Source organism: Abramis brama (assembly GCF_963993115.1).
Source record: "Abramis brama genome assembly, chromosome: 16".
NCBI lineage: Eukaryota > Metazoa > Chordata > Actinopteri > Cypriniformes > Leuciscidae > Abramis > Abramis brama.
Genome location: NC_139978.1, coordinates 34,105,626 through 34,133,203, shown reverse-complemented (window position 1 = coordinate 34,133,203; position 27,578 = coordinate 34,105,626). Strand labels below are relative to the sequence as shown.

Genomic DNA, 27,578 nt, shown 5'->3' with positions numbered 1-27,578 from the left:
TGTGTGTGTATGTACTGTATGTGTGTGTGTACTGTATGTGTGTATATATATATATATATATATATATATATATATATAGAGAGAGAGAGAGAGAGAGAGAGTAATGAGAGATTATGTACAGTGAGGAAAATAAGTATTTGAACACCCTGCTATTTTGCAAGTTCTCCCACTTGGAAATCATGGAGGGGTCTGAAATTGTCATCGTAGGTGCATGTCCACTGTGAGAGACATAATCTAAAAAAAAAATAAAAAAAAAATCCAGAAATCACAATATATGATTTTTTAACTATTTATTTGTATGATACAGCTGCAAATAAGTATTTGAACACCTGTATATCAGCTAGAATTCTGACCCTCAAAGACCTGTTAGTCTGCCTTTAAAATGTCCACCTCCACTCCATTTATTATCCTAAATTAGATGCACCTGTTTGAGGTCATAAGCTGCATAAAGACACCTGTCCACCCCATACAATCAGTAAGAATCCAACTACTAACATGGCCAAGACCAAAGAGCTGTCCAAAGACACTAGAGACAAAATTGTACACCTCCACAAGGCTGGAAAGGGCTACGGGGAAATTGCCAAGCAGCTTGGTGAAAAAAGGTCCACTGTTGGAGCAATCATTAGAAAATGGTAGAAGCTAAACATGACTGTCAATCTCCCTCGGACTGGGGCTCCATGCAAGATCTCACCTCGTGGGGTCTCAATGATCCTAAGAAAGGTGAGAAATCAGCCCAGAACTACACGGGAGGAGCTGGTCAATGACCTGAAAAGAGCTGGGACCACCGTTTCCAAGGTTACTGTTGGTAATACACTAAGACGTCATGGTTTGAAATCATGCATGGCACGGAAGGTTCCCCTGCTTAAACCAGCACATGTCAAGGCCCGTCTTAAGTTTGCCAATGACCATTTGGATGATCCAGAGGAGTCATGGGAGAAAGTCATGTGGTCAGATGAGACCAAAATAGAACTTTTTGGTCATAATTCCACTAAACGTGTTTGGAGGAAGAAGAATGATGAGTACCATCCCAAGAACACCATCCCTACTGTGAAGCATGGGGGTGGTAGCATCATGCTTTGGGGGTGTTTTTCTGCACATGGGACAGGGCGACTGCACTGTATTAAGGAGAGGATGACCGGGGCCATGTATTGCGAGATTTTGGGGAACAACCTCCTTCCCTCAGTTAGAGCATTGAAGATGGGTCGAGGCTGGGTCTTCCAACATGACAATGACCCGAAGCACACAGCCAGGATAACCAAGGAGTGGCTCTGTAAGAAGCATATCAAGGTTCTGGCGTGGCCTAGCCAGTCTCCAGACCTAAACCCAATAGAGAATCTTTGGAGGGAGCTCAAACTCCGTGTTTCTCAGCGACAGCCCAGAAACCTGACTGATCTAGAGAAGATCTGTGTGGAGGAGTGGGCCAGAATCCCTCCTGCAGTGTGTGCAAACCTGGTGAAAAACTACAGGAAACGTTTGACGTCTGTAATTGCTAACAAAGGCTACTGTATCAAATATTAACATTGATTTTCTCAGGTGTTCAAATACTTATTTGCAGCTGTATCATACAAATAAATAGTTAAAAAATCATACATTGTGATTTCTGGATTTTTTTAATTTTTTATTATGTCTCTCACAGTGGACATGAACCTACGATGACAATTTCAGACCCCTCCATGATTTCTAAGTGGGAGAACTTGCAAAATAGCAGGGTGTTCAAATACTTATTTTCCTCACTGTAATTATGAAAATAATGTCAATGCAAAAAAACATTCGTAATTATCTTTAAACAATACGGTTTTTATTGTTAACTAAAACATTCTAATGACTTGGAATAAAAAAAATGTTAAAATATTAAAAGATATTTTATTTTAGCTTGTTGTCAAGGCAACATTTCTCATTTTCATTTAGTTTAACTTGATGTAGCCTACTAAAATAACTAAAAAACTAAAAATTAAAATGAAACTATAAAAACTAGACAAAAATGAAAACACAAAATTACCAAAACATTTACTAAAATCAATAATATCTTTAGTCAAAAAGTAAAATAAAATAAATAGATTAATAAAAACTATAAAAGCATCTCAATGAACATAAAATAACACAAGGCAAATAATGTTCTTCCTCATCACCAAAATGGAGAAAAATAATATCTTACACAACTACATGCAGAGTTTTATCAATGATGACCATTCTTTTTAAAGGCTTGATTACCAATATTATAAATCATTTACACATCTGTCAGATGGTTTATCACAAAATATGTTTTATCCTACTGTCTGAGCTGGATGAATGCTATAATATTTATAATCTATTATATAATACTATAAAAATCTATTTATTTTTAAAAAGTATAGTAATAAAACAATCTCAGATAAGCAGATAAGAGCAACAAAAGCAGCACTTGAGTGGACGGTATCACTGCCGTCACATAACAAGGCACTTAAAAGTCAATCAGAAATGACTCAGTAATTCACTTTCAGCAGCGCTCGAAGGAGGGGCCTCTATGAGGAACTCACTTGACAAGTACAGAAATATTCAAGAGATCTTGTCTTACTCCCTACATGACCTCTAATAGCCTACGTAACAGTTTCCTCAGGTGAAAGAGAGAAGACGTGAAGAAAGCCATCGATAGTGAGAGTCAGACATCTTACACTACATATATATATATATATAAATATGTGTGTTTATACGTGTGTATGTGTATATATGTGTGTTTGTATGTATGTAGTATATATACACGTATAAATATATACATATATGTGTGTGTGTGTGTGTGTGTGTGTATGTACTGTATGTGTGTGTGTACTGTATGTGTGTATATATATATATATATATATATGTGTGTGTGTGTGTGTGTGTACTGTATGTGTGTGTGTACTGTATGTGTGTGTGTATATATATATATATATAGTAATGAGAGATTATGTAATTATGAAAATAATGTCAATGCAAAAAAACATTCGTAATTATCTTTAAACAATACGGTTTTTATTGTTAACTAAAACATTCGGTAACACTTTACAATAAGGTTCATTAGTTAACTACATTAGTTAACATTAACTAATAATGAACTGCACTTATACAGCATTTGTTCATCTTTGTTAATGTTAATTTCAACATTTACTAATACTTTATTAAAATCTTGTTAACATTAGGTAATGCACTGTGAACTAACATGAACAAACAATGAACAGCTTTATTTTCATTAACTAACATTAACAAAGATTAACAAAAACAGTAGTAAATGTATTGCTCATTGTTAGTTCATGTTAGTTAATACATTTACTAATGTTTAATAAAGGAACCTTATTGTAAAGTGTTACCAAACATTCTAATGACTTGGAATAAAAAAAATGTTAAAATATTAAAAGATATTTTATTTTAGCTTGTTGTCAAGGCAACATTTCTCATTTTCATTTAGTTTAACTTGATGTACTAAAATAACTAAAAAACTAAAAATTAAAATGAAACTATAAAAACTAGACAAAAACACAAAATTACCAAAACATTTACTAAAATCAATAATATCTTTAGTCAAAAAGTAAAATAAAATAGATGAATAAAAACTATAAAAGCATCTCAATGAACATAAAATAACACAAGGCAAATAATGTTCTTCCTCATCACCAAAATGGAGAAAAATAATATCTTACACAACTACATGCAGAGTTTTATCAATGATGACCATTCTTTTTAAAGGCTTGATTACCAATATTACAAATCATTTACACATCTGTCAGATGGTTTATCACAAAATATGTTTTATCCTACTATCTGAGCTGGATGAATGCTATAATATTTATAATCTATAATTTATTTTTAAAAAGTATAGTAATAAAACAATATGTATATTTCACTGTCACAAGTAAAATTTTGTGGAAGTGAAATCAGAATTACACAAATACAGATCACAAGATGGAAAAAACAAGCTTGGTCAATTTGTAACCAAAAAAAAAAAAAAAAAAGTATTTTTTCACCTGGGTTACATTTTATTTATTTATCATATTTTATTTTAAAATAATGGGTTACACGTTATTTTAAGGTGTCATTGTTACAGTGTAATTATATATTTAAGTACTGAGTAATATTAAACAACTACATGTACTTACTATAGGGTTAGGGTAGGACTAGGATTTGGTTGAGGGCTAGTTGCATGTAATTATGCATAATTTACTGTTATTACTACGGTAAGTACATGTAACAAGGACACCGTAAAATAAAGTTTATTACCAAATAATGCACTTAAAGTACCACCAGCACACCTTTCCTCAACAACAACGCATGACTTGAGGAATCATTCAAACACACACACAGACACACACACACACTTTAATACTCAAGTGTTAGAGGTTTGATCACTAACATTATAAGCAACTGACATTACGCTGTTAGCAAACATTCTGTAGCGAGATAAAGGCAAGAAGAGACAGCATGGAGACACGAGGTTGTTTAAAAAAGGAATTTATTTGTTCTGGTGTTCTGATCTGTGAAGATACAGATCTGTGAAGATACGTCTACAAAAGTCCAGCTTCCAGCCAGATGCCTCACGAGGTGCTGACATTCTTCATGTGTTCACAGGCTTTCAGAGTAATCCATCCATGACACGTCAGAGAATGAGGCACAAGCAGGAAGATCCTGTTCATTAAAAGTGTCTTACGGCCATGATGTGCTGGTCCAACGTGCGGTCAGAAAGGTCAGAGGTCACTGTATGTCAGATCGGTGGCCAGATTTTACTGACCTTTGCATGAAGAGACTCTGGGATCCACTGACAATACGCTGACATCAGATCTACAGGGACAAGATAAAGACATTTTTGGTGATGTTTAATATATACACTACTTTTTTTAGTTTAATGTTTTTGTTTAAGTCTCTTCTGCTCATCAAGGCTGCTTAATAAACAAGTACATTTCTTTAAAAATGTCTTACTGACCCCATTGATGACTGTTTTACACTTAATGCTGAAAATGCTTCTTTCCAGCTATTATTTTCACCAGTGATTACAGTTCCACAGAACAGTACAGATACAGTAAAATACAGTTACAGTAAAAACAAAGCATGTTTTCCACTAAATGAACACGAAAGAATGAGTCATTTTCATAGGCATATCAACTTACATTTTTTATTCTTGCTCCACGCAGCTTCTAAAGCTTTTCTGTTGTCCACTTTTTCTGATGCCAACGCCGAGAGAAGAACTTCAGTCCGCGGCTGCAGCCTGAGACACAGCAGGAGAGTGTTCAACAACACACTTTACACTCCAAACACAAGTCTGTGTGTGTGTGAGCGAGAGAGTGCGAGTGTGTGTGAGTGTGTGTGTGAGCGAGTGAGTGCGCGAGTGTGTGAGAGAGTGAGTGCGAGAGTGTGTGTGAGTGAGTGAGTGAAAGAGTGTGTGTGTGTTGTGTGCGCGCGCGAGAGTGTGTGAGCGAGTGAGTGCGAGAGTGTGTGTGTGTGCGAGAGAGTGAGCGAGTGAGTGAGTGAGTGCAAGAGTGTGCGAGTGTGTGTGTGAGCGAGAGAGTGCGAGTGTGAGTTTGAGTGTGTGTGTGAGCGAGTGAGTGCAAGTGTGTGAGTGTGTGAGCGAGTGAGTGCTAGAGTGTGAGTGTGTAAGTGAGTTTGAGTGTGAGTGTGTGTGTGTGTGTGTGTGTGTGTGTGTGAGCGAGTGAGTGCGAGAGTGTGTAAGTGTGTGTGAGTGAGTGAGTGCGAGAGTGTGTGTGTGTGTGTGTGAGCGAGTGAGTGAGTGCGAGTGTGTGTGAGCGAGTGAGTGCGAGAGTGTGTAAGTGTGTGTGTGCGAGTGAGTGAGTGCGAGAGTGAGTGAGTGAGGGAGTGAGTGTGTGTGTGTGTGAGAGTGTGTGTGTGTGTGTGAGGTCTCACTTTGCCCACGTCTTCAGCATGGTGGAGGGTGCCGACAGTAAACACGTGCTGAACTGCTGGATCTTTGGACAAACCTGCAGAAATTGATCCAGGAATGAGTTCACGCATCACTTGCTACAGATGCACCATGGTATTCTTTGAAAAACCGTGGTTTATGAATATGGTATCACTCCACACTTTCTCTCCTGACATAATTACATTTCAATTCATGTAACACTATGTAAAACCACTTTTATTCAGCAAGGATGCATTATTGATCACAAAGAATGGACAGTAGAGATATTAATGTTACAAAAGATTTATATTTAAATGAAGAACAAAATGGTTTCATAATATGGCAAACCTAATCAGGGTGATACAGAACTAGTGTGATGCATGTTATTAACTTGTTCACATTTATACCACCCACACCCACACACACACACACACACACACACAAATGTACCTGGCCCTCAAGGAAAAACTTTGCAAACAGTTTGTAACGCTCAAGGCCCTCTGGGTAATCCATCTCAACGGCGGGAAGTTTCCAACTGACTCTGACTGCGGAGAGAGAGACACACCCACATCATGTGACTGGTATTACACACACACACCAAGAGACAATGGTGCGGTTCACTCTGAACTCTGTCCTCTTACAGAAGGTGCTCTGCTGTTGACACTTCACTCGGCCAATCAGTGGGCAGTACCAGGGGGCGGGGCTTTCCTCCGGGACACTGAAGTGACAGTATTGTGGGAGGAGCCTAGGAATCCACTCCGCCTGAACGGCACAGACGCCTGCGACAAACAAAACACTCGACATATAATTTATGTATATGTAGATAGAGCTGTCACAATTCTGAAAGATTTTTTTTAATTCAATTTTTGACAATTTTTCCTTCAAATTGAACATTTTTTCTAATTATTTTAGTAAATATTATGTAAAATAAATATAATTGTATTGTATGGGCTTTATATGGCTATTGTTATGTACGTGTCATTTACTATCTTTAAATTAACGTGAAATTAAATTAACTTGTGTTCACCAAGGCTGCATTTATTTAATCAAAAATACAGTAAAAATAGTAACATTGTTACAATTTTAAATAACAGCTCAAGAAACATTTCTTACAATTATGATAATCAATGTTGAAACCAGTTCTGCTGCTATTTTAATGGAAACTGTTGCATTTCTTTTTCATGATTTTCAGGATAAATTCAATATCTACTATCTATATCGGCCACTCATTAGAGTAAAGGATCTTCTGACTAAGGTTTTTTCATATTTAAATATTTACAATTGAATATAAACTTTTAAAATATTTATATTTTTGGTCAACTGAGAGTCCAAGTCCACTTTCCATTTACATGGTTTTGAAACCCAGACTATATGAATATCATATTATAGTACTAAATATGATATACTATATATATAAATATCATATTTATAGTAAAAATAATTTAAAAAACTATAAATAAATTATTATTAACTATTAACTTAAGTAATTACTAACATTACAATACATATAAAAGTTAAAAGTTCATGTCAACAAGCTAATCCCAATGAGATTTTCCACTTTGTTTCCAACTGTTTTTGAAAGAAAACCTTGATTGAGTGCATTTGAAGGACAGTGTATAGAAGTGACATATAAACACAGACCTTTCATGTACATCTTGGTGGTCTCCATGACTTCCTGGTAAACAACAAACTCTGGAAGTGTCTTATGAAGGGCAGATGATGGGTGAATAAACACTGGATCGTCCAACAGAGGAGTCTGGAACACACACATATGCATATAGATCTTTGTATAACTGTGAAATCAAAAGCGAAATCAGAAGCGAACAGATTTTGTAAGGCACCTTGTAGCCGTTCCTCCACTTGGGGTCGAGCAGTTCCTCGGCCTGCACTCGTCTGGCGATGTGATCTCCTAAACCTGCCAATACGATCTGCCGTAAAAACGTCACCTGTGACTCTGTCGGAGGAGCCATCTTATTATCCATGTATACGCCAGCGTCGGCGCACACGGCATTCACTGAGAGACAGAGAGAGATGCTTAAATCATGCACAAGAAACAGCAGGCAAAGACACATAATAAATTGCATGTGAATATGTACCTGCATTGGTCAGTTGTCCTCGTAGTCTTCGGATTTCCAGCATTGCTTTGAACCGAAGCCCATTTTCCTCACAGAACTGACGAGTGCAGCCAGCAAACTCGCAAGCGCCGACCGCCCCTAAACATCACGGCATTTACACAAACCAGACAATTCAATGGCAGAACAAAACAGAAAGCAACTGAAACATGCATAGAAGAGATTGTGGCGTTATATATATTTGGCTTTTTTTTTTTTTTTTAAGGTGCAGTCTGTAGTTTTTCCTCTTTGTCGCCATCTCTGTTCGAAATCTGCAATTGCAGTTATTCGGGGAATTGACCCTTCGCTAAGCCCCTCCCTCCTTAGTTACTGTTGCTACGCCTGACAAAGCTTTCGCACCTGGCACGTCTATTATAATATGTATGCGCCGGTGTTAGACATTCCCAAGGAGATAATTAGTCATTTTTGGCGAACAGGTGAAAAGCCTATAGGTCCGAGCGCAAGCAGCCGACGCCTCATACGCTGACCATTCAAATGGGAAACACACAAATTGAGGAACAGCTATGTTCATGCACAGCAGGGTAAGTGACATTTGAAAATAATCTTATTATAAATCAAACAGCTTATCCATAAATCTTGTGGAATGAACACAAGACATTAGCCACTTTGCAATGATAACATTCACCCGCTTATATTTTTAGCGTGCCAGGCTAATGCTCACACGTTGTGGAGCAAACGGCTGTTTTTGTTAATCCTGTCGACATTTAGTTGTGAATGGGGCCTCCCACACTACTTGATCCACACCCGGCATTTCTCCCCCTGGGTTTTAGGTTTCGGGAAGGGAAAAAAAACACAATCCATACACGCAACGCTTCGGCATGTTTCCCTCGCTCGAAAGCTTGCCAGAATTCCCACGCCTATTTACGGTTGCTTAGCCACGATTGGCCTGTGACGGTTTTCGGGCGTGGCTTAGCGAAGGGTCAATTATCAACTTTTACGTGGGTTGTGCCTTGGCACGGCACAGCACGGATGAATCCAATGTTTTGAGGATAATTTGCGGATGTCAGTCGCCGCTCCGGTGTGGATACTGGCATTCGGAAAATATAAATAAGTTGAAATACTAAAAATGACTAAAACATAAATTAACAAATTAAAGCTAAATATAAATATATAAAAATTTTTTTACAAAAGCACATAACAAAAGTGTAACTAAAAACTGAATTTATTTTAATGCATTTTTGCCATTCAAATGTTGAATGGCAAAACGGCATCTACACAACAACGGCATTTTTGGGGCCTGAAAACTTTTGAAAACGGGTCTCAAAGTGCAAGTTTTTGAAAACGATACTGTTATTGCCTTCGTGTAAGCTACAAAAACACTAATTTGTGCAAATGGTGATGTCATGCGCATTACGTGTTCAGTCTATAGGCGAGTAGTGTTTCTTTACAAAGTGATATCACCATCTACTGGCCTGGCAGCAGAATACAGAATTTTAAACGAATTTTAGTCGTTTTCACGGATCGCTTTGATGCCGTCAAAGTTTGTCATCATCTGTACGTGAAAAATGTATCTGTTTGTAGTACATCGTTGTCGTTTAAATGTACCCTAAATTAAAATGAAACAAAAGCTAATATTCAAAAGCTAATAATACTAACATCACACTGCTAGAGCAAAGGTTTTTCACATTAGACCTAAACATTTGACATCAACATTCATATCCAAAGTTAGTCAAATCAAAGCCATACCCAGCAGAACCATCAGATCTCCCAGCTGCAGTGCCTGTCCTTGTCCGGCCCATAACCTCCTCATCTGAACAGATCTGGCTTTCTTCCCTGCCATCTTAGTGCTCTCCTCCTCGCTGCCCGCAGGCCTGATGAAGCAGAGAAAGACAGGACGTGAGCGCTACCGTTCCCTAATGCCTCTTCTGGACCACAGAGACAAAAGTGAAGTGTGTGACCTGTCATAATCCTCAAAGATCTCTCTCACGGTCATGGCGGCCACTATGGTGATGACATACGGCATACAGCCCTGCTGACGGCCCAGCGCTAGCATCTTAGCGTAACGCGGTGCTACGGGGAACGCGGCCATTGCACGACCCAGAGGAGTTATGGGACACGATAGACGCGCCCTCTCTATCGCACCCAAACTAAAAACACACACACAGAGAGAGAAACAGGTTAAGAAAGAATATTCATTTTATAATTAAATTTTTTTTCAGCAACATTATAATGAACATTACTATTTGGGATCACCTTTCAACAGCCATATTTGCTCATACAGTAATGTAATATTTTATAATAATTACTTAAATTCTATAGCTTGATATTACAGATATATTATAGCTGACTGTAATTATTTTATGGGACCTATAGTTCATGTGAACTCTTCTCAATATTATTAACTCGTCTTTATCTTTAGGTCATGTTCCAAGAATATTCAAGTTGGCAGTTATAAAACCTCTTATTAAAGGAACACTCCACCGTTTTTTGAAATAGGGCTTATTCATATTCTTTCATACATTTAGATAGGTGGGTAAATGCATTTTTGTCTCAGTGCATGCATTGTTTTAGTTTGACAGGGTCGGCGCTAGCTTAGCTTAGCACAATGAATGGAATCCTTTGTTGCCAGCTAGCATGTCCTGAGTAAAAGTGATTAAAAAAAAAAAAAAAACCCACGTAATTACTTCTTGTGGCCTGCGTATTCACAACGAGTACAAATAGCGATGCAGATTAACACTAGGCGATTTCTTAGGCAGATATTGACTTGGGACTATATTATGGGGAAGCACAGGCGAAGCACTGCTACTTAGGTGAACCACAGCTACTTGGGCGCAGACATATCACGCAACACATGAAATCCCACTTTTTATTCACCAAACAAAAATATTAAACTGTTTTCTGCATAGATAATGAGGAGAAATATTCTTGAGCAGCAAATCAGCATATTAGAATGATTTCTGAAGGATTATATGACTGAAGGCTGGAGTAATGATGCTGAAAAATTAAAAAATAATATGATTATTAATAAAATAATATGAATATATGAATATTTCATTTAATATGAAAATATGATTCCCATTTCCCAGTGATATTACAGTTGATTATCAGAGGATTATTTTTCATTACCATTTTATGGGACCTACAGTTCATATTCATGTGTTTATGAACTATTTTGTTCCATGAACACTTGACAAATAAAAAAAAAAAAGTAAATTAAAAAATAAATTAAATAAACATGACAGTGATTTTTTTGTCATGAACTTTTGTAATAACATGCAAATATGTTCATATTTAATAAAACAATGTACATATTTTACCCTTTTGTGTTCTCACATATTTACACAGAAAGCCTGTGACATTTATAAGTTTATATCACTTTTGCAAACGTGTGCATATTACATTTTTTTAAATGTTAACTGGGTATTTTAATACACCAATGTATAATTTTAATAAAAGCAAACGTGGCTGTTGAAATTTCCTTTTGAAATCTATCAGTTAGACTTGGAGGAGAGAGTGCTGTATGAATGAGAGCGAGCGTACCGTCCGCGTCGAGGCGGTTCCTCCAGCGCTCCCAGTGAGATCAGAAGCTGCTCGGCAGCGATCAGCGCCTCGGATGAGGGAGGAGTGGGGAACGGGAAGTTCACAACCTAAACCCACACACAAAACACATAAACAAGAGGAAACCACAACCTGTCATGCTGGGATATAATAGTTCATGTGTGATTTTTATCGCATGATGAAAGGAAACCTTCTCAATGTTGAGATCTTTCATCTGAAGGACGAGGTCATCGACGGGACGCCGCGTGATTTCAGCCTCCGAAAACAAACCGAAATCCCCAAACACAGCAGACGAGTAGAGCCTGTGCATACACACACGAATATTAGAGGGTTAGTTCACCCAAACATGAAAATTCTGTCAGTAATTACTCGCCCTCATGTTGTTCCAACACCATAAGACTTTCGTTCATCTTCAGATCACAAATTAAGATATTTTTGATGAAATCTGAGAGCTGTCTCACTCCTTCATAGGCTTCTATGTAATCGATATCTGCCATCCCAGAAAAGTTAAAATAGTCCAAGTGACTACAGTGGCTCAAGCTTAAGTTTATCAAGCGACGAGAATACTTTTTGTGCGCAAAATTCACGACTTTATTCAACTATTCATTTTCCTCTGTGTGTTTCTCTGAGTGAGTTCACGTAGTGTAACAGCGCAGCGCTTCTGGGTTGTACGTCAGAACGGAGGCTCACTATTTGACCTTCATGACAACTGTGAGGGTGGTGAAATTTTTTATAACTCATCCGTTTAAATTATATTAAGCCTTAAATTTCTGCATAATTAAGGATGTGTCCACTTTTGAGTGACAGGTGGATTCCCGCTGCTGTGGTCATTAGTCATCATTAGCCGTTTGTCTGCTGTCTGTTAGCCGTCACGTTACCTCAGTTCATTGTATGACTGTAAAAATAAATAAATTCGGGAGTGATGCGCTACCAAGATGGCGACGGTCGGCCACGCCCACTTTAGGCTTCAAAAACGGTCTTCAGAAACCTACGGGTGACGTCATGGACACTACGTCCATATTTTTTTACAGTCTATGGTTCTGACGTACAACCCAGAAGCGCTGCGCTGTTACACTACGTGAACTCACTCAGAGAAACACACAGAGGAAAATTAATAGTTGAATAAAGTCGTTATTTTTGCGCACAAAAAGCATTCTCGTCGCTTGATAAACTTAAGGTTGAGCCACTGTAGTCACTTGGACTATTTTAACTTTTCTGGGATGGCAGATATCGATTACATAGAAGCCTATGGAGGAGTGAGCCAGCTCTCAGATTTCATCAAAAATATCTTAATTTGTGTTCTGAAGATGAACGAAAGTTTTACGGGGTTGGAACAACATGAGGGTGACTAATCCTTTAATATCACACCGTCCAGATCTTCCTCTCACATAACCATTCAGTTTCCTTTAAAATACAACAATGGTCAAATTCTGACCTATAGCAGTGGCCCGGCTCCGTTCTGCCCGCCCTTCCTGCCCTCTGATTGGCTGAAGCCTGTGAGATCCAGGTGACCTTAAAGGCGGAGACACCTGTCACTCTGTCGTAGAATCTCTTCTTCACACGACCGCAGTCCACAACATACTTGACGCCGGGGATCGTCAGAGACGTCTCAGCAACATTAGTCGCAACGACACACAGACGCGCTCCGGCAGGAGGAGGACGGAAAACCTGAACACACACAGATGAGATGAATAATACAAACTGTGATTATACAACTGAGAAAATCTTGTCTAAGAAAAATGTCTAAGGATTGAAGTCAATTCACGGCTACTAGATTTGGAAGCATTGTAACATCGTTCGTCCATTCATTTCAGAGCATAATTATTAAAAATACCGTTCACAAAAATGAGTAACACCACAAACAAGGAAATATCTTACATGTTCAGAATCTGTAATCATTGTGAAAAATAACTTCAGACAGCAAATAGTTCAAAAGTTCTTGGTTATTATTGGAAAAGAGACATGATCAAATGAAATGTATGGATGAAATGTAGAACAGATATAAAAATTGTATATATAAATAAATGTATATATATATATATATATATATATATATATATATATAAATAATGTAAAACTTGATTTCTATACAAGTAAAATTTATATAATAATTATAATAAGTTACAATAATTACGTATAGGATTTTATCATCTAGTTTTTCATGATCTACAAACATTAAACACTATTATTAAATTATTAATTAACTATTAATGAATTACAAATTATATACATTTATATTATAGTGTTATATAGTTTGCTTAATGTAAATCAAATTAAATAAATCAAGTAAATAAAGATTGTTTCTGTTATTTTAGCCAAATAAAATTTCTTTACATTTAAATGTAAAAGTATGGCTGCAGATATTGAGTTTTTCATGAAACACAGAGATTAAAAGCTTTTCAATATTACAAATTATTTATATTTTTATGTTGTTTTTTTATAAATGAATGAATTTATATTATAGTATTATATAGTCTATTGCTATATCGTAAAGTAAATCAAGTATATATCCATGCATTTCTAAAAAAAAAAAAAAAAAATTCAATGAAAAGTGAAAAATGCTTGTACACTTATTGTGTTATTCGAGGACACTGAAGTAAAAGAACAGAGAGATACCTTTGCCTGCTGTTCGGGTGCCAACAGAGAGTAGAGAGGAAGCACGTAGAGCGGGATCGACGGATCCGCCTTCTCTTCTGACCACAGGAAACCACACACACACACACACACACACACACACACACACACACACACACACACACACACACACACACACACACACATTAATTCATATATAGAGTCAAACACAGATTAAACACACCTGCGTATAAGTAAGACTCTCTAACCCTGATCGCTGTCTGGATGATCACCCAGCTCCAGCTCAAGGTCTGAACCCTCATCATCATCATCTTCATCAATGCCGGCCTGACGATCCTCATCCCCCTCGTCCACAGGCAGAACAGAGTAACTGTCCAGATTAATCCTCGGGAGGGACTGAGACAGAGATTGAGGCTGTGTTGAGAATATAGCCTATGCTAGCACACTTCTTACTGCACCAAATATACTGTATAATGCATAATACTTAGTCTGTGAGACAATAGCATGTGAAACAGTGTGTGACAATAAGTGTTTCAACTAGTAGTAGTTACACATTCTCTTTTAAATTCAAGTGTTCTGCTATCATATCAACAGGAAAATGAGCAGTTTATTTTACAGCATTTATTAATCGTTGTTAAATGTTATATCATTAAAAAAATACAATTGTTCATTATTTGTTAATTTAAGTTTACAGTGCATTAACTTATGAACAAATACTGATACCAGAACTTAAAAAAAAATGTTTTAGTAAATATTAAAATTAATATTAGCTGTAGAAGTATTTTTCATTGTTCGTTTATGATAGTGATCATACCACATTCTTTTTCTTTGCTCTTTTTGACTTCTTCAGGTCGTCTGTTTCCATTGAATCTGAAAAAGACACAAAGTTTCTAATGTTGGGAAGGCTGCTCATCTACTAAGGAGATTTTCTCTAAACTTTAAGACACAAAAAGACAATGTAAAGTGTTTTAGTTTATGCTACTCCCCAATACTGTCATTATTTTAGTTAAAGTGCCCCATTATGCTCTTTTAAAGGTTCCTTGTTTTATTTTGAAGGTCTCCTACAATAGGTTTACATGCATCCAAGGTCAAAAACACTTTAATTTTCTTATCATATACATTGCAGCATCAGCTCTTTTCTCAGTGTCTGAAACGGTTCAATCAAAGATTCAGTCTCTATAAACCCCGCCTTTACGAGATCCTGCTCTGCTCTGATTGGTCAGATGGCCCAGTCTGTTGTGATTGGTCGTGTCATAACCCGGCTCAAAGGCCATGACAAATGCGAAGAGGACACGGAGAATTGCCAAAAATAAAATTATTTATTATAACAACTTAAACAATAAACTAACAATTAACAATATAGAGTGTGTTAGTCAGTAACATCAGAGGTGTTACCTCATGAAGCGTGTGTTGTAAACCAAGCGCTCATTACCATATCTGAATTTCAGCTCTGCATTTTCCTCAGCACTTGATACACATTGATGCGAACGGTAACGGGTTTTATAGTTTCAATACAAGCCCTTAGCCTGTGGAAGTGCAAGCAAAGTGGATTTACTCGAACATTTCGACAACATGAACCAAACTCTTTCAGTCTCAGTGACAACTAAAGTGTTTTAGGGAGAGTCAAAGTAGATAATGTTCACAGGCAGCCAATGAAGACCATAGGCTGGCATTATGCTAATTTGTTACATTGTTAAGTAGGTATGTAACAGGAAGTGATTCTTTCTTTTAGGAGACAATAACTTTATTATCATGCACTTTGATCTCTGAAACTTTGCAGAACTTTACATTAATAAACAGCTTTATTACACACTACAGGAAAGGTAATACCCCTAAAAGCATAATAGGTGCACTTTAAGCATAACGTGAGTGTGTGTGTGTGTGTGTGTGTGTGTGTACCTGTGTGCTCTCGGTTGGGTCTGTAAGGGAAAGCCTTCCTCAGTCTGCGACACACAGAATGGACCTCCGCTTGACCCGTCAGAAACACCAGAATACCACCTACAGCAACACACACGTGTTCAGACATTCATCATCCCCTGTTGCACATTCATTAATCTGTGCATATAGTTACGATTTTAGTTTTGCACGTGTGTGTGTTTAACCAACCTGGCGGCAGCATACGATGAATCTTGCAGATCTTCCGGAAAGCTTCTCCAGTGTAATTGTCCATTTGTGTGCGTTTATTGAAATGTACCGTGACCGCAAACTGACGGGCCTCCACCTAGAGACACACACAGTGTTAAAACAGGCATATGCTGGACAACAGTATTTTTCTTGATTATAACATGAAGTCATTTGTGTCTAGAAGTCTTAAAAACACAGAATGCTCCTCTAACGGTGGTATTTGGTTCCCACTAGTACTTGGATATTGTTGGGAATCAAATTCAAGGAATGTTTTTTTAATAACAATAAAATCACATTCCCAGAACTTTTTTTCGAGACAACCTAAAAAAATAACTTCTACAGAACCCTAACCATAATGGTTATTTTAGGTTTTTAGTTCTTTTTAACAAATAATTACATTTTCTAGAACGTTTCAGAGAGGATTTTCTGCAACAACCTACTGTAATGACAGGGTTCGTACAGATTCTGTCAAATGAAATTCCAGGACTTTCAAAGACTTTTCAAGCACCACTTTTTTGGATTTCAAGGATTTCAATCAGCACTTATCAAACAATATCTATATTATGTTTATTTATTTATTTACGTCAGTGCCACTGAGCGTTTTTCTCGTATCAGCTCGCGCACCACATCTACTATACACAAGCATCCTGGTAGGCCTATCAGATGTTGTTATCGGAGCATTTTTACGAGTACGAGTACATGAGCTCGGTATCAGTGCATCCCTATTTTTAATAATTCAAGCACTTTTCAAGTACCTCTTCAAAAATATGGCTGTTTTCAAGGGTTTTCCAGGACTTAAATTTCAAAGTGTCAAATTCAAGTACTTCAAGCACTTTAAGCACCTTGTACGAACCCTGTAATGACAACTTATGCTGAACATTCTCTGTTGGTTATTTTCAATTAAGAACATTGCAAATGTTTTTGTGTGCTGACCTAAAGAACGTTTTCTAATGCAGAAGAAACAAATGCATTATGGTTTCTAATGACTTGAGGGTGCGTGAATAATGACTGCTATGATGTCAATCTGCAGAATTACAAGACCAGCACTACAGCATTTAAAATGAGTTCATGGTTATATTCATGGTTCATGGTTATATATAAAACCAACTTTATAGCTGAAAGTATTAAAGCAGGGTTAAGTGCAGTGTGAAAAGCATGCACAAACTGCCCTATTATTCATCTGACATCTGATAATGACTATAGAAACGTGACACCTTGATGACCGGAGGAGGAGAGCGGAAGAGCCTCTTGTTCTCAGTGAAGTCCTCCACACGCAGCGTCGCTGACATGATGATCAGCTTCATGGGTAAACCTTTCTGTGGATCACAGATCGCATTACACACACGCCCAACACACAGCTTTACCCTGAACATCACACATTCACACGTGTTACCTTGTTGCGGAGGGGGACGATGCGCGACAGGAGGCCGATGAGGATATCTGTGTACACACTGCGCTCATGAGCTTCATCTATGATGATCACACTGTATTTCTGCAGCAGGAAATCCTGAAAAACACACATCAGGACATGGACAAGAGGAAGAGGAAGGAGAGGAAGGAGATGCATCATGTTCAAACTGATTTAGTTCTATAGTACATTTAATACGGAGGTTTTTGCTTTATTACTTGATAAACAAACCAATCATAGAGGTTTAGCTGAAACATACACACCTAAGGTCATTTTCATGAGCAATACTTGACATTTGACCCCAGGTGAAATCTAAACACTTGACTATCAGGATTGTTAGCAAAATCTTTGAAGAACATCCAGGGACACCCTTTTTGCAAAAAAAAAAGTCTAGTCTATATAGAATACACTTTACAATATTATACTTAGGCAGGTTGAGTATAATATAGTAAAGCTTAAAAAAAAAAAAAAAAAATACATAGTATGCATCATATAATATAATATATGTGCGGTGCTTGTTTGCCCATATGGATTACCTTCTGAATTTCTTTCAGCAGAACGCCATCTGTCATAAACTTGATCTTTGTGTCTTCTGTCACATTCCCTTCATACCTGATCTGATAAGACACCACCCTGAACACACATACACACACTTATTTCAGTTAAAGCTGCTCAGGCTTCATGCAGGATGTTTGTAAAAGGTCTAAAAATAACCGCACACAAATGCAACCATACAGTGGGCTTAACAGAGCGGCTTAAAGTCAACACGAGATTCATTTTAAACCTTAAAATTGCCTACATAACAATCTGGATGCAAAAAGCAAAATCCTGTCGTTATAGACTATCGTTCAAAAGTTTAAGGACAGTATTATTATTTTTTAAATGAATTGATACTTTAAATTAAAAAAATTAAAATACATTTAAAATGTTACAAAAGATTCTATTTCAAATAATTCTTTCATCAAATAATCCTGAAAACAAATGAATCATGGTTTCCACAAAAATAGTCTTTAACACTGATAATAATCAGAAATGTTTCTTGAACAGCAAAATCATCATATTAGAATGATTTCTGAAGGATCATGTGACACTGAAGACTGGAGAAATGATGCTGAAAATTCAGCTTTAATAAAAAAATTACATTTCAAAATATGTTAAAATAGAAAAGAGTTGTTTTAAATTTACATTAAGTTTGACAAATCTAAATATTTACAATGTCACTTTAGGTTGATGATGATGATTATTATTATTATTACTACTACTACTACGATTGATAATAATAATAATAATCTGCATATATTTAGTCTGATCATATATTTGATAATATAGGCGTTTGCTAGAGTTTTATAAAAGCAATAAGCTACTCGAGGCTGCTCGGTTCAGGGATTTTAAGATGTGCCCAACATCACTGTACGGCGTCTCGTGGATTATTTATTCACGGCACTGATGTCATACCGGCTGGGTAAGTTCATCTCAGTGGCGACACGCTGAGACATGCTGATGGCCGCCACTCTCCTGGGCTCCGTCACAGCAATGATGCCAGCGGAGCTGAGGAACAGAGGGATGAACCGTGAGAGGCAGACGACACAGATGACACACACACATCGGCTCGCCGGTTCCCATGTTACCTGGCGTATCCCGCCTCATACAGGAACTGAGGAACCTGAGTGGTTTTCCCACTCCCCGTCTCTCCACACAACACCACACACTCGTTTTCCCTCACCGCTTCCATGATCACCTGCTCCTCCGCCAGGATCGGCAGCCTCAGACGAGCCTCCTGCAATACACACGAAGAGTTACACACACACACACACACACTATCCAAAACAAGAGCCAAATGCAATAGACAGGTAAATTAATTAACAAAATTAGTCAAAATATTGGTCCCACTTTATAGTGAGTGTCTTTAACTACTATTACTAACATTTAAATGAATTGTGTACATACATGTTTATATAATGTATTTAGAAATACCTGAAGGTAATTACATCTTTAATTGCACCGGTGACACCTTAACCCACCCATATCACTAAACATGTCCTAACCGTACCCATATTGCAGAACAAGCGATCTGCAATTCAACATGAACACAGTACATTTTACCAGTTACAATTCATTTTTTTAATGCAAGTACATAGGAGTTAGAGACACCTAATATAAAGTGTAACCAAAAACTTTATTAGGAACAGAAACATCACAGTTTAAGAGTGAATCAGATCAAAATGATTCAAATCCAAGAGAGAACTTCACTTTACTTGAATCCTTTATGTATGATCAGCATTATATCCGTAATTTACATTTCAATGCATTATATGTTTCTATAAATAATTGTGGACAATGTTAAAATGCATTATAATATTTTCAGATTCATTGTTACACACAAAATTGGTTGTTTTTCATGTGTTTTGATGCATTATACTTTTTAAAGGTGTAAAGCTGAATAGATAAGTATGTATGCATTATAAGGCATAAGTAATATATGTATATATACATTATACATGTATATATAATGCATTATAAAAGTATTCTTAATGAATTAATACACCCAAAATGAATGCATTAAGAATCCTTGTATAATGCATTATATATATAAATGCTTCAAGCAACGTATTTATAATTATATATATATATATATATATATATATATATATATATATATATATATATATATATATATATATATATTTATAATTTAAATATATTTATTGTATATTTTGCTGTTTGTTTGCTATGTAGACCAGACTTTAGTCAAAGGTCTGGTTACACACACACTTAAACGCTAGTCTAAAGCCACCATGAAATCTAAATTAACAAATCTTATTTTTTAATGAAATATTGCAGTATTTATTATAAATGATTTATATAATTTATAATAAATGCATATAATTTATTGTGCATATCACTATTTTTTTATTTGCATGCATCGTAATCTTAAATAAAAAAAAACTTCCCCTCCCTCTTTCAGAGACATCTCTTCTCTTCTCTGATAGGTGGATCAACCTGTCACTCACCAATAGCAAACCACAACCATCTAACCAATTCCCCATGAACAAACACAAGCCCCGCCCTACACTTATTCTCGGCCGTTTCAATCTGATATACGTCACAATAGAGAAGAAAAGACTCTCTCAACTTCTGTTTCATGCTGACTTTAAAACAATCTGGTTCCTGTACCTGAATCTCTGGAAGTCGGTCAACGGGAATAAACACAGCGGGTTTACAGTCTTCTTTCTTATGCGTTTCCTCTTTAACATCTTCTTTCTTCTCTTCTTTAACATCCGTCTCTTTCTGTTTCACCTCCTCTGTCAGCGCCTGTTGCTCTTCTGTGGGTTCTTCCTCAGGGGCTTTTTCCTCGTCTTCCTCAGATGAGTCGGATCCCTCACTATCATCCTCCTCGGATCTCTCTTTCTCCTCCTCCTCATCATCATCATCCACCGCTCTTCTTCTCTTTCGGTTGGCTCCGCTCAAACTGCTGATCCTGACAGTAGATGAAACACCTTCCTGATCTTCATTCACAGATCTGCAAACACACACACGAAACAGAAATGTGCAAAATGACAGATTTGTCCACATCAGCCTCTCAGAAGTGGAGATAGGTTGATCTCTTACACTTTGGCCTGGTAGAGTTTGTCTCCAGTGCCGAGTTTAGAGGTGGTGTACAGCAGTTTGAGCTCGGACTCGGGCAGCTGAACCTCAGCTAGTTTAGATAGTATCTCTGCTCTCTGTGGAGATATTGTGAGAAACATAAAATCACTTAGAAATAACAAACAGCATCAATCACAGATTCTCTCTCTCTCCTTACATGGGATTTCTTTTCTTTCTGCTCCAGAACTTTCTCCAGGTTCTTCCTCTGTTTCTTCGTCAGAGCTCTTTTCTTGGGCACGGGACGCTCCACTTTTTGTTTCTTGGTTCTGGTGGCGGGCAGAACGAGAACGTTACAGTCGTCTACTCCTTTAAGCTCGGCTCCATCTGCACAGAATCACGTTACAACACAACAACGTGTGTGAGAGAGCAGACAGACACACTAAATATCTTTAAAAAACAAACTCTTCAGCTGCTGTGATACTCCTACTGTACTTTACCATCATAAAACTCTTCTATATGATTCAGTGGACATTATAATAATCAGTCATACATCTAAATGAATAATTGGTCAAATGTAGAAACAAAAAAGCATATTACAGCATAAACAAATTCTATTCATATTATAATATTTAATATAGTAACTATATCATTCATCATTATCATCTACATAAATGTGCTGATTCCTGCTTCCCTGTGGTCAAATTGAATTTTCACAGAAAGAAATATAATATAATATAATATAATATAATATAATACATTTATTGTGTTTGAAACACACTAAAACGTAATAATAAATCATCTTAATAATGACAATAATACTTAAAAATTGTGCTTTATTTTGTGCCAAATTTTACATTTATTTTTAAAGAATTGGAAGCAATAACAAAAAAAGAATCTGATTAATAAATGAACAAAACAAGCATATATATGCATCTGTAAATATAAATATACACCAAAACTGTTTAATTCATTGTGACCAGAGGATTAAAATAGAAAGTGTTTTATGGGTTTCTTTGCTCTGTTAAACACAAAAGAAGATATGTTAAAGAATGATGATGTTGATGGACCCCACTGACTTCAATAGTATGTTTTATCAATGCGGTCCATCAACTGTCTGGATACCAGCATTCTTTAAAACATCTTCTTTTGTGTTTAACAGAGCAAAGAAACTCATACAGGTGTGTAACAACATGAGGGCGAGTAAATGATGACAGATTTTTCATTTTTGGATGAACTATCCCTTTAAATGAACAGTTTCCACTTCTTATTGCATCGCTAATAATATCCTGTATTGCAGATGTTATGATCGAGCATGCATCTTACCTTGTATCTCCACCTGCACATCTGTCTGTCTGTCTCCAGCAGTTTTCTGCACAGATGTGCTCTGCTGTCTGCCTTTCCAGTTATACTTCTTTCTCAATCTGCCCATGGCAGAACTCTACAGGCCAAACACAGAACCTGTCAAGAACAGATTTCACAAGAAACTCTGCAAGTGCCATGGAAATAAAGTCACCGTGCAAAAACACAATGGTCTATAAATAGGCTTCATTTCATTCGTGCAAACATTTTACACGTGTTTTAATTTTGGGATGAAATGTGACATCGATATATATGACTGGACATGTTTTTGTGAGTTTCACCCCTGACGATCTCATCTTTTGAATTGATTCGAGTATGTTGTGTTATAATGTCAAATATAGCGATGATCTTATCATAACTGCTCGTGTTACTGCTAGATGTTTACACTGCTCGAGATCAGCTGACAAACTAACACTCATTAAAACACTCAAAATCACTGACACTGGAAAGGCTCTACTTATTAAACATACAAGACATTGACAAGGATCATTACGTCCTTTATATGCATACAAATAATTATAACCTTTTGATCTAAATCATACAGTAACAGAATCGGAAAAACTCACGTGTCGATCCTGTAGTGATGTTGTGCAACTTTAAAATGAGACCGACGCGCTTCATCAACGATAAAAGGTTCCGGGATTCATGTTTTCCTCCAGTCACTTTTGACTGTGAAAAACATTTCAAATATTATATATTATATTATATTATATTTGTAAAACTTTTGTAAAGAAGAATAATTCCCTGGTAGAAGAGATATTGTATCTCAATTGTATCTTCCTGGTTAAAATAAATAAATAAATTGTTATGGAGTTCGAAGCAATAAAATAAAAGGGTTAAGAAAACCACACAAACAAACACACAAACCTGTGAATATGCACCAAAATTGTTTAATTCATTTGACCAGTGGATCAGTTTACAAAAGAGTGCAATTTTACAAAGACAAGTACAAAAGAGATGGATTTATTCCTAATTTTCCTAAATTAGGGTAGCTTAATTTACAGTAAATATTATTTAGTTATCTTAACTGATTTAAGCATTTTTTTTTTTTTTTTTTTATTGCAAATGAAAGGATACAGACATTAACAGTGAGAAGAGAAAAAAAAAAAAGTAAAACAGGGGGGGGGTATATGGACATCAAAGGAGATTGAATTAGGCTACACAAATCAATACAATATTACATTTGGTCAATATAAAAAATTAAAGGTTCTTTACAACAGACTCAAAGATATTGTTTGTTTTAGAAACCTTTGAGTTTAAAGGTTTTGACATTTTCTTAAAGGAAGTAAAAAGGGACTTTATATCAGAGGAGAATATTCTAAAATCAGGATTACATTGAATGGCTCTGGCTTTATGAAGATGAAACTTGCCCAGAAGAAAAAGTAATAATACCGTAGGCTATAATCAAGATTAACATTGTTAGAATGAAAATCTGACAAACAATTATGGATTCTGTCATTTGTTTTAAGCCTTTGTTATCACATGACTGGAGATGAAAGGTAGGCTAGTGTATCTTTAAAACAGTCACACTTTATGTGATCATTAAAAATGAAGTGTGCATAATGATTAGGATGAAATGAAGACAGTTGTTTGGTCTTGGTCTGGTTTGTGACCGTCTCGTCCTACATGCTCCTGTCTTTTAGCATGACGTATTCGTTACTCGGGGTCGCATGGTCTTCCGGCGTGAAGGTCTCCGCAGCCGTGCGCGTGAGCCGCTCAAACCGCCTGAGGAAGAGGATGACAGAGGCCAGCAGGAGCACCTGAACTGTGATGAAGATGAAGAGGCTGATCTGTGAGGCCAGAGCCAAATTACACGGCCAGTAACGACACGATTCCAGAAGCTCCTGTTCAACCAGATACACGACCAGGCGCCCCCGCAGGTGAGCGGGAGAACTGCAGGTAACGTTCCTGGAACACATGCACAATCAACTTATGTTTCATTTCAGTTTCATTTCAGCTAAAGCAAGCTTTTCGTGTGTTTTCTCAGGAGAAACATCTGAGAAGCAGGAGACTTTAAATTCATTGCAGTCTAGGAGACACCTATTCTCAGACTGAAAAAAAACCAAAGCCTGAATCAAGCCAGAAGTGCCGAATGTAAGCCAGATTTGGCCCAGACTCTGTTGCTATCTGGGTACTGTTTTAGGTTGTTGTTTTTTTCCCAGTGTACTGAAGTGGAGATTTCCGGCTCAGCGTGTGAAAAAAAACGAATTCTGAAAAACAGCCTTTAAAAATATATGGACCCTTTCCAAAAAATTATAATATCATGGAAAAGTTTATTTATTTCCATAATTCCATTCAAAACTTCCATAGATTATAGATTCAGGGCCCACAACTTAAACGATTTCAAGTATTTAGTTGTTTATTTGTACATAATTTGGGCTTCCAGCTCATAAAACCCACGAAAACAGGATTTAAATTTTTTTTAATATTACATGAAATCACACAGTAATTATACAGTGATACCATGGTCATTGAACCAGGTTTTGGTTCTTTTGGCAGTGTGGGCAGGTGCAAATCCTGACACTGTAAGTACGTCACCTTAAAATAAAGTGTAACCTTGTAACGCATTACTTTTAAAAGTAACACTGGTTGCATGCAACAATGTAAGATACGTGAAAAAGAATGTGTTTTTTGAACATCTAAGCATGAAAACCTATTCTAGTAGAGGCCAAAAACAAAACAAAAAAAGCATAATATGGGCTCTTTAATATCTCATCTATGCACTCACCGCATGGACGCGTCATTCCTCTGTTTCAGCAGCCATCCTCGGAGATAAAGGACGCCGCAGTCACATGACCAGGGGTTTCCGTGCAGGACGGCCAGGCGCAGGGCGGGCAGCGAGTCCAGCAGGCCGCTGGGCAGAGCCGTCAGGTGGTTGTCGTTCAGGAGGAGTTCAGTGGTGTGTGGAGGGAAGGAGGAGGGCAGCGTGGCCGTGGTGAGACCTCGTTTACTGCAGTCCATCACACCGGCGTTACAGGAACACACCTGAGGACAAGCGGCCTGAGCCACCGCCATCTCACTGCCCAGCAACGAGAGGAGGACCTTCAACACGAGCACTGCACACCTCATCCCAGCACACACACACACACACACACACTGCAGAGACAGACACATCCATCCATCAATCAATCAATCAATCAATCAATCAATCAATCACTAGCTTTATATACGCTTCGTGTCTTATTGTCAAGTCAAGTCAAGTCACCTTCATATAGCGCTTTTTACAATACAGATTGTTTCAATCTGTATTGCAATACATATATATATAATATATATATGTTATGTACTGTATTGCAATACATAACATGTATATATATATTCTGCTTTACAGAGATAACAGGAAAATACTGCAACAGAGTTTGTTTCTAGAAGAAAATAGCATCACAATCCAAGTTCAGTGATGGTACATTTTTGTTGTAAAAAGTTATTAATTTAGTTCATTTATATATATAATCAGTTCAGTTGTCATATAATGGTGTCAATGCAGGCAGATCAATATTATTGTTGAATATTAAATGTCCCCAACTAAGCAAGCCAAAAGCCCAAGGCGACAGTGACAAGGAACCAAAACTCCATCAGTGACAGAATGGAGAAGAAAACCTTGGGAGCGATTCATTAGTTCACGACATGTGCAATAAATTATATTTTGTTATCTAATGCAATGACATTCTAATATTTTTAAGTGTCCAAATATTTGCTGGTGCCATGTATGGAGTGCAAAAACTGAATAGACAGGGATGATTGAGCTTATCTGGAATTTCAGGAGGGAAAAAAAAGGAAGCAAAGGGAGCAGGGAAGACAAAGATAAAAAAAATAAAAAAAAGTACCAGGATGATACAAACATTTCATGGTCACTGTAGAGGACAAAATACAATACTATGAATCAAATGCACATTTTAAGTTGATATTGAATTACAAAATTACAACAAAATGTATTTTAATTTATAATTGAATGTAATAAACAACTAAATATTAAAATGTTATTGGATATTGCAAAACCATGGCAATCAACATGCATAATGTTTTTGTGTTTGATGATCATTCAGTATAATATTGCAACATTTTTTTCATTATTGTTATATTTTATTCACATTAACTGTACACATTGCCACCTTTTCAACACATTGCATTATTAGTTGTCTCTAACTACATCTGTAAATATGTTTATGTCTCAGCCTAAGTGTCTTCATGAATTTTTATATTTTATTCTTTAATTTTATGATTATGTTTTGTTATATTTGGATGTGTGCACCGGATGCTTCATTTACCAAGAAAAAATTCCTGTGTGTGCAAGTACACTTGAAAGCTCTTTCTGATTCATTTTATTTTTTAAAAAAAATTATAAAATCAAGTAATAATAAAACTCGGTTATACATTTATCCACAATAAACAATTGGTATAAAACAGCATTTGAACCATGTATTATTTCTTTCTTATTTTATTTAAATATCTCAACAACACGTGTTTAAAACCCCTTTAGTTCACTGAGGGTCCCAATGGGTCATGATATTGGATGAATATGTCATTACCAGCTAAAAAAATCAAGAGTAAATTATATTTAAGTTATAGAACTCATGCATATAATTAGTTCAAATGTGAGATGAACTTAATTTCGAGTGAAGTAAAAGTAAAGTTCTTACCAGCGTGTCGGTATCAGTCTGAAGACTACAGCATCAAACACAGCTGGGTCACACTGATAAAATTACCTTAATCTCACACACACACACACACACACACACACACACACACACACACCGCCCCCCTCAGAGGAACACGTGACAGGAAGTGGACCACACTTTCATTCTCTGATACTGGGACTTCCTAAACGCTTTTCCTTTTCGCTCAGTCAAACACAGGAATCATCCACTATCTGAAACATACTGAAAAACACCACAATTCACATTCTGTATTTAAACAATAAAATAACTATATTTAAATTGTCTTATAAATGATGTACCTTCTGACATCATGACTGAGCAGTTACCGATCAATCACATGAATATGAAACTAGCAAACA

General features: G+C 36.7%; 2 protein-coding genes across 3 annotated transcripts; both read right to left on the bottom strand.

Moving 5' to 3' along the window:
- Positions 1-4,444: 4,444 nt before the first annotated feature.
- dhx37 (DEAH (Asp-Glu-Ala-His) box polypeptide 37) lies at positions 4,445-23,170 on the bottom strand. Of its 2 annotated transcripts, none has more exons than XM_084138528.1 (28): positions 23,128-23,170; positions 22,526-22,640; positions 21,420-21,586; positions 21,227-21,339; positions 20,792-21,137; positions 19,246-19,394; positions 19,073-19,165; positions 18,154-18,250; positions 17,603-17,716; positions 17,424-17,525; positions 16,192-16,306; positions 15,985-16,083; positions 14,900-14,955; positions 14,334-14,481; positions 14,107-14,183; positions 12,926-13,158; positions 11,681-11,792; positions 11,473-11,579; positions 9,891-10,079; positions 9,679-9,803; positions 7,957-8,073; positions 7,702-7,874; positions 7,502-7,616; positions 6,502-6,639; positions 6,311-6,405; positions 5,866-5,939; positions 5,115-5,212; positions 4,445-4,788 (listed from the first exon to the last, which is right to left on the bottom strand). In XM_084138528.1, the coding sequence occupies exons 2-28, from the start codon at positions 22,629-22,631 to the stop codon at positions 4,712-4,714; spliced, it is 3,435 nt and encodes a 1,144-aa protein (XP_083994654.1). In that variant the 5' UTR covers positions 22,632-22,640; positions 23,128-23,170; the 3' UTR covers positions 4,445-4,711. The 2 variants fall into 2 exon arrangements, with proteins under 2 accessions (XP_083994654.1, XP_083994653.1); XM_084138527.1 differs by having other exon boundaries at positions 22,526-22,660; positions 23,128-23,164.
- A 265-nt stretch (positions 23,171-23,435) lies between these two features.
- On the bottom strand, positions 23,436-27,568 carry gp1bb (glycoprotein Ib platelet subunit beta). The gene is made up of 4 exons (XM_084138625.1): positions 27,519-27,568; positions 27,202-27,441; positions 25,290-25,657; positions 23,436-24,469 (listed from the first exon to the last, which is right to left on the bottom strand). Exons 3-4 carry the CDS (start codon positions 25,628-25,630, stop codon positions 24,184-24,186), a joined length of 627 nt encoding a protein of 208 aa, XP_083994751.1. The 5' UTR covers positions 25,631-25,657; positions 27,202-27,441; positions 27,519-27,568; the 3' UTR covers positions 23,436-24,183.
- Positions 27,569-27,578: the final 10 nt, after the last annotated feature.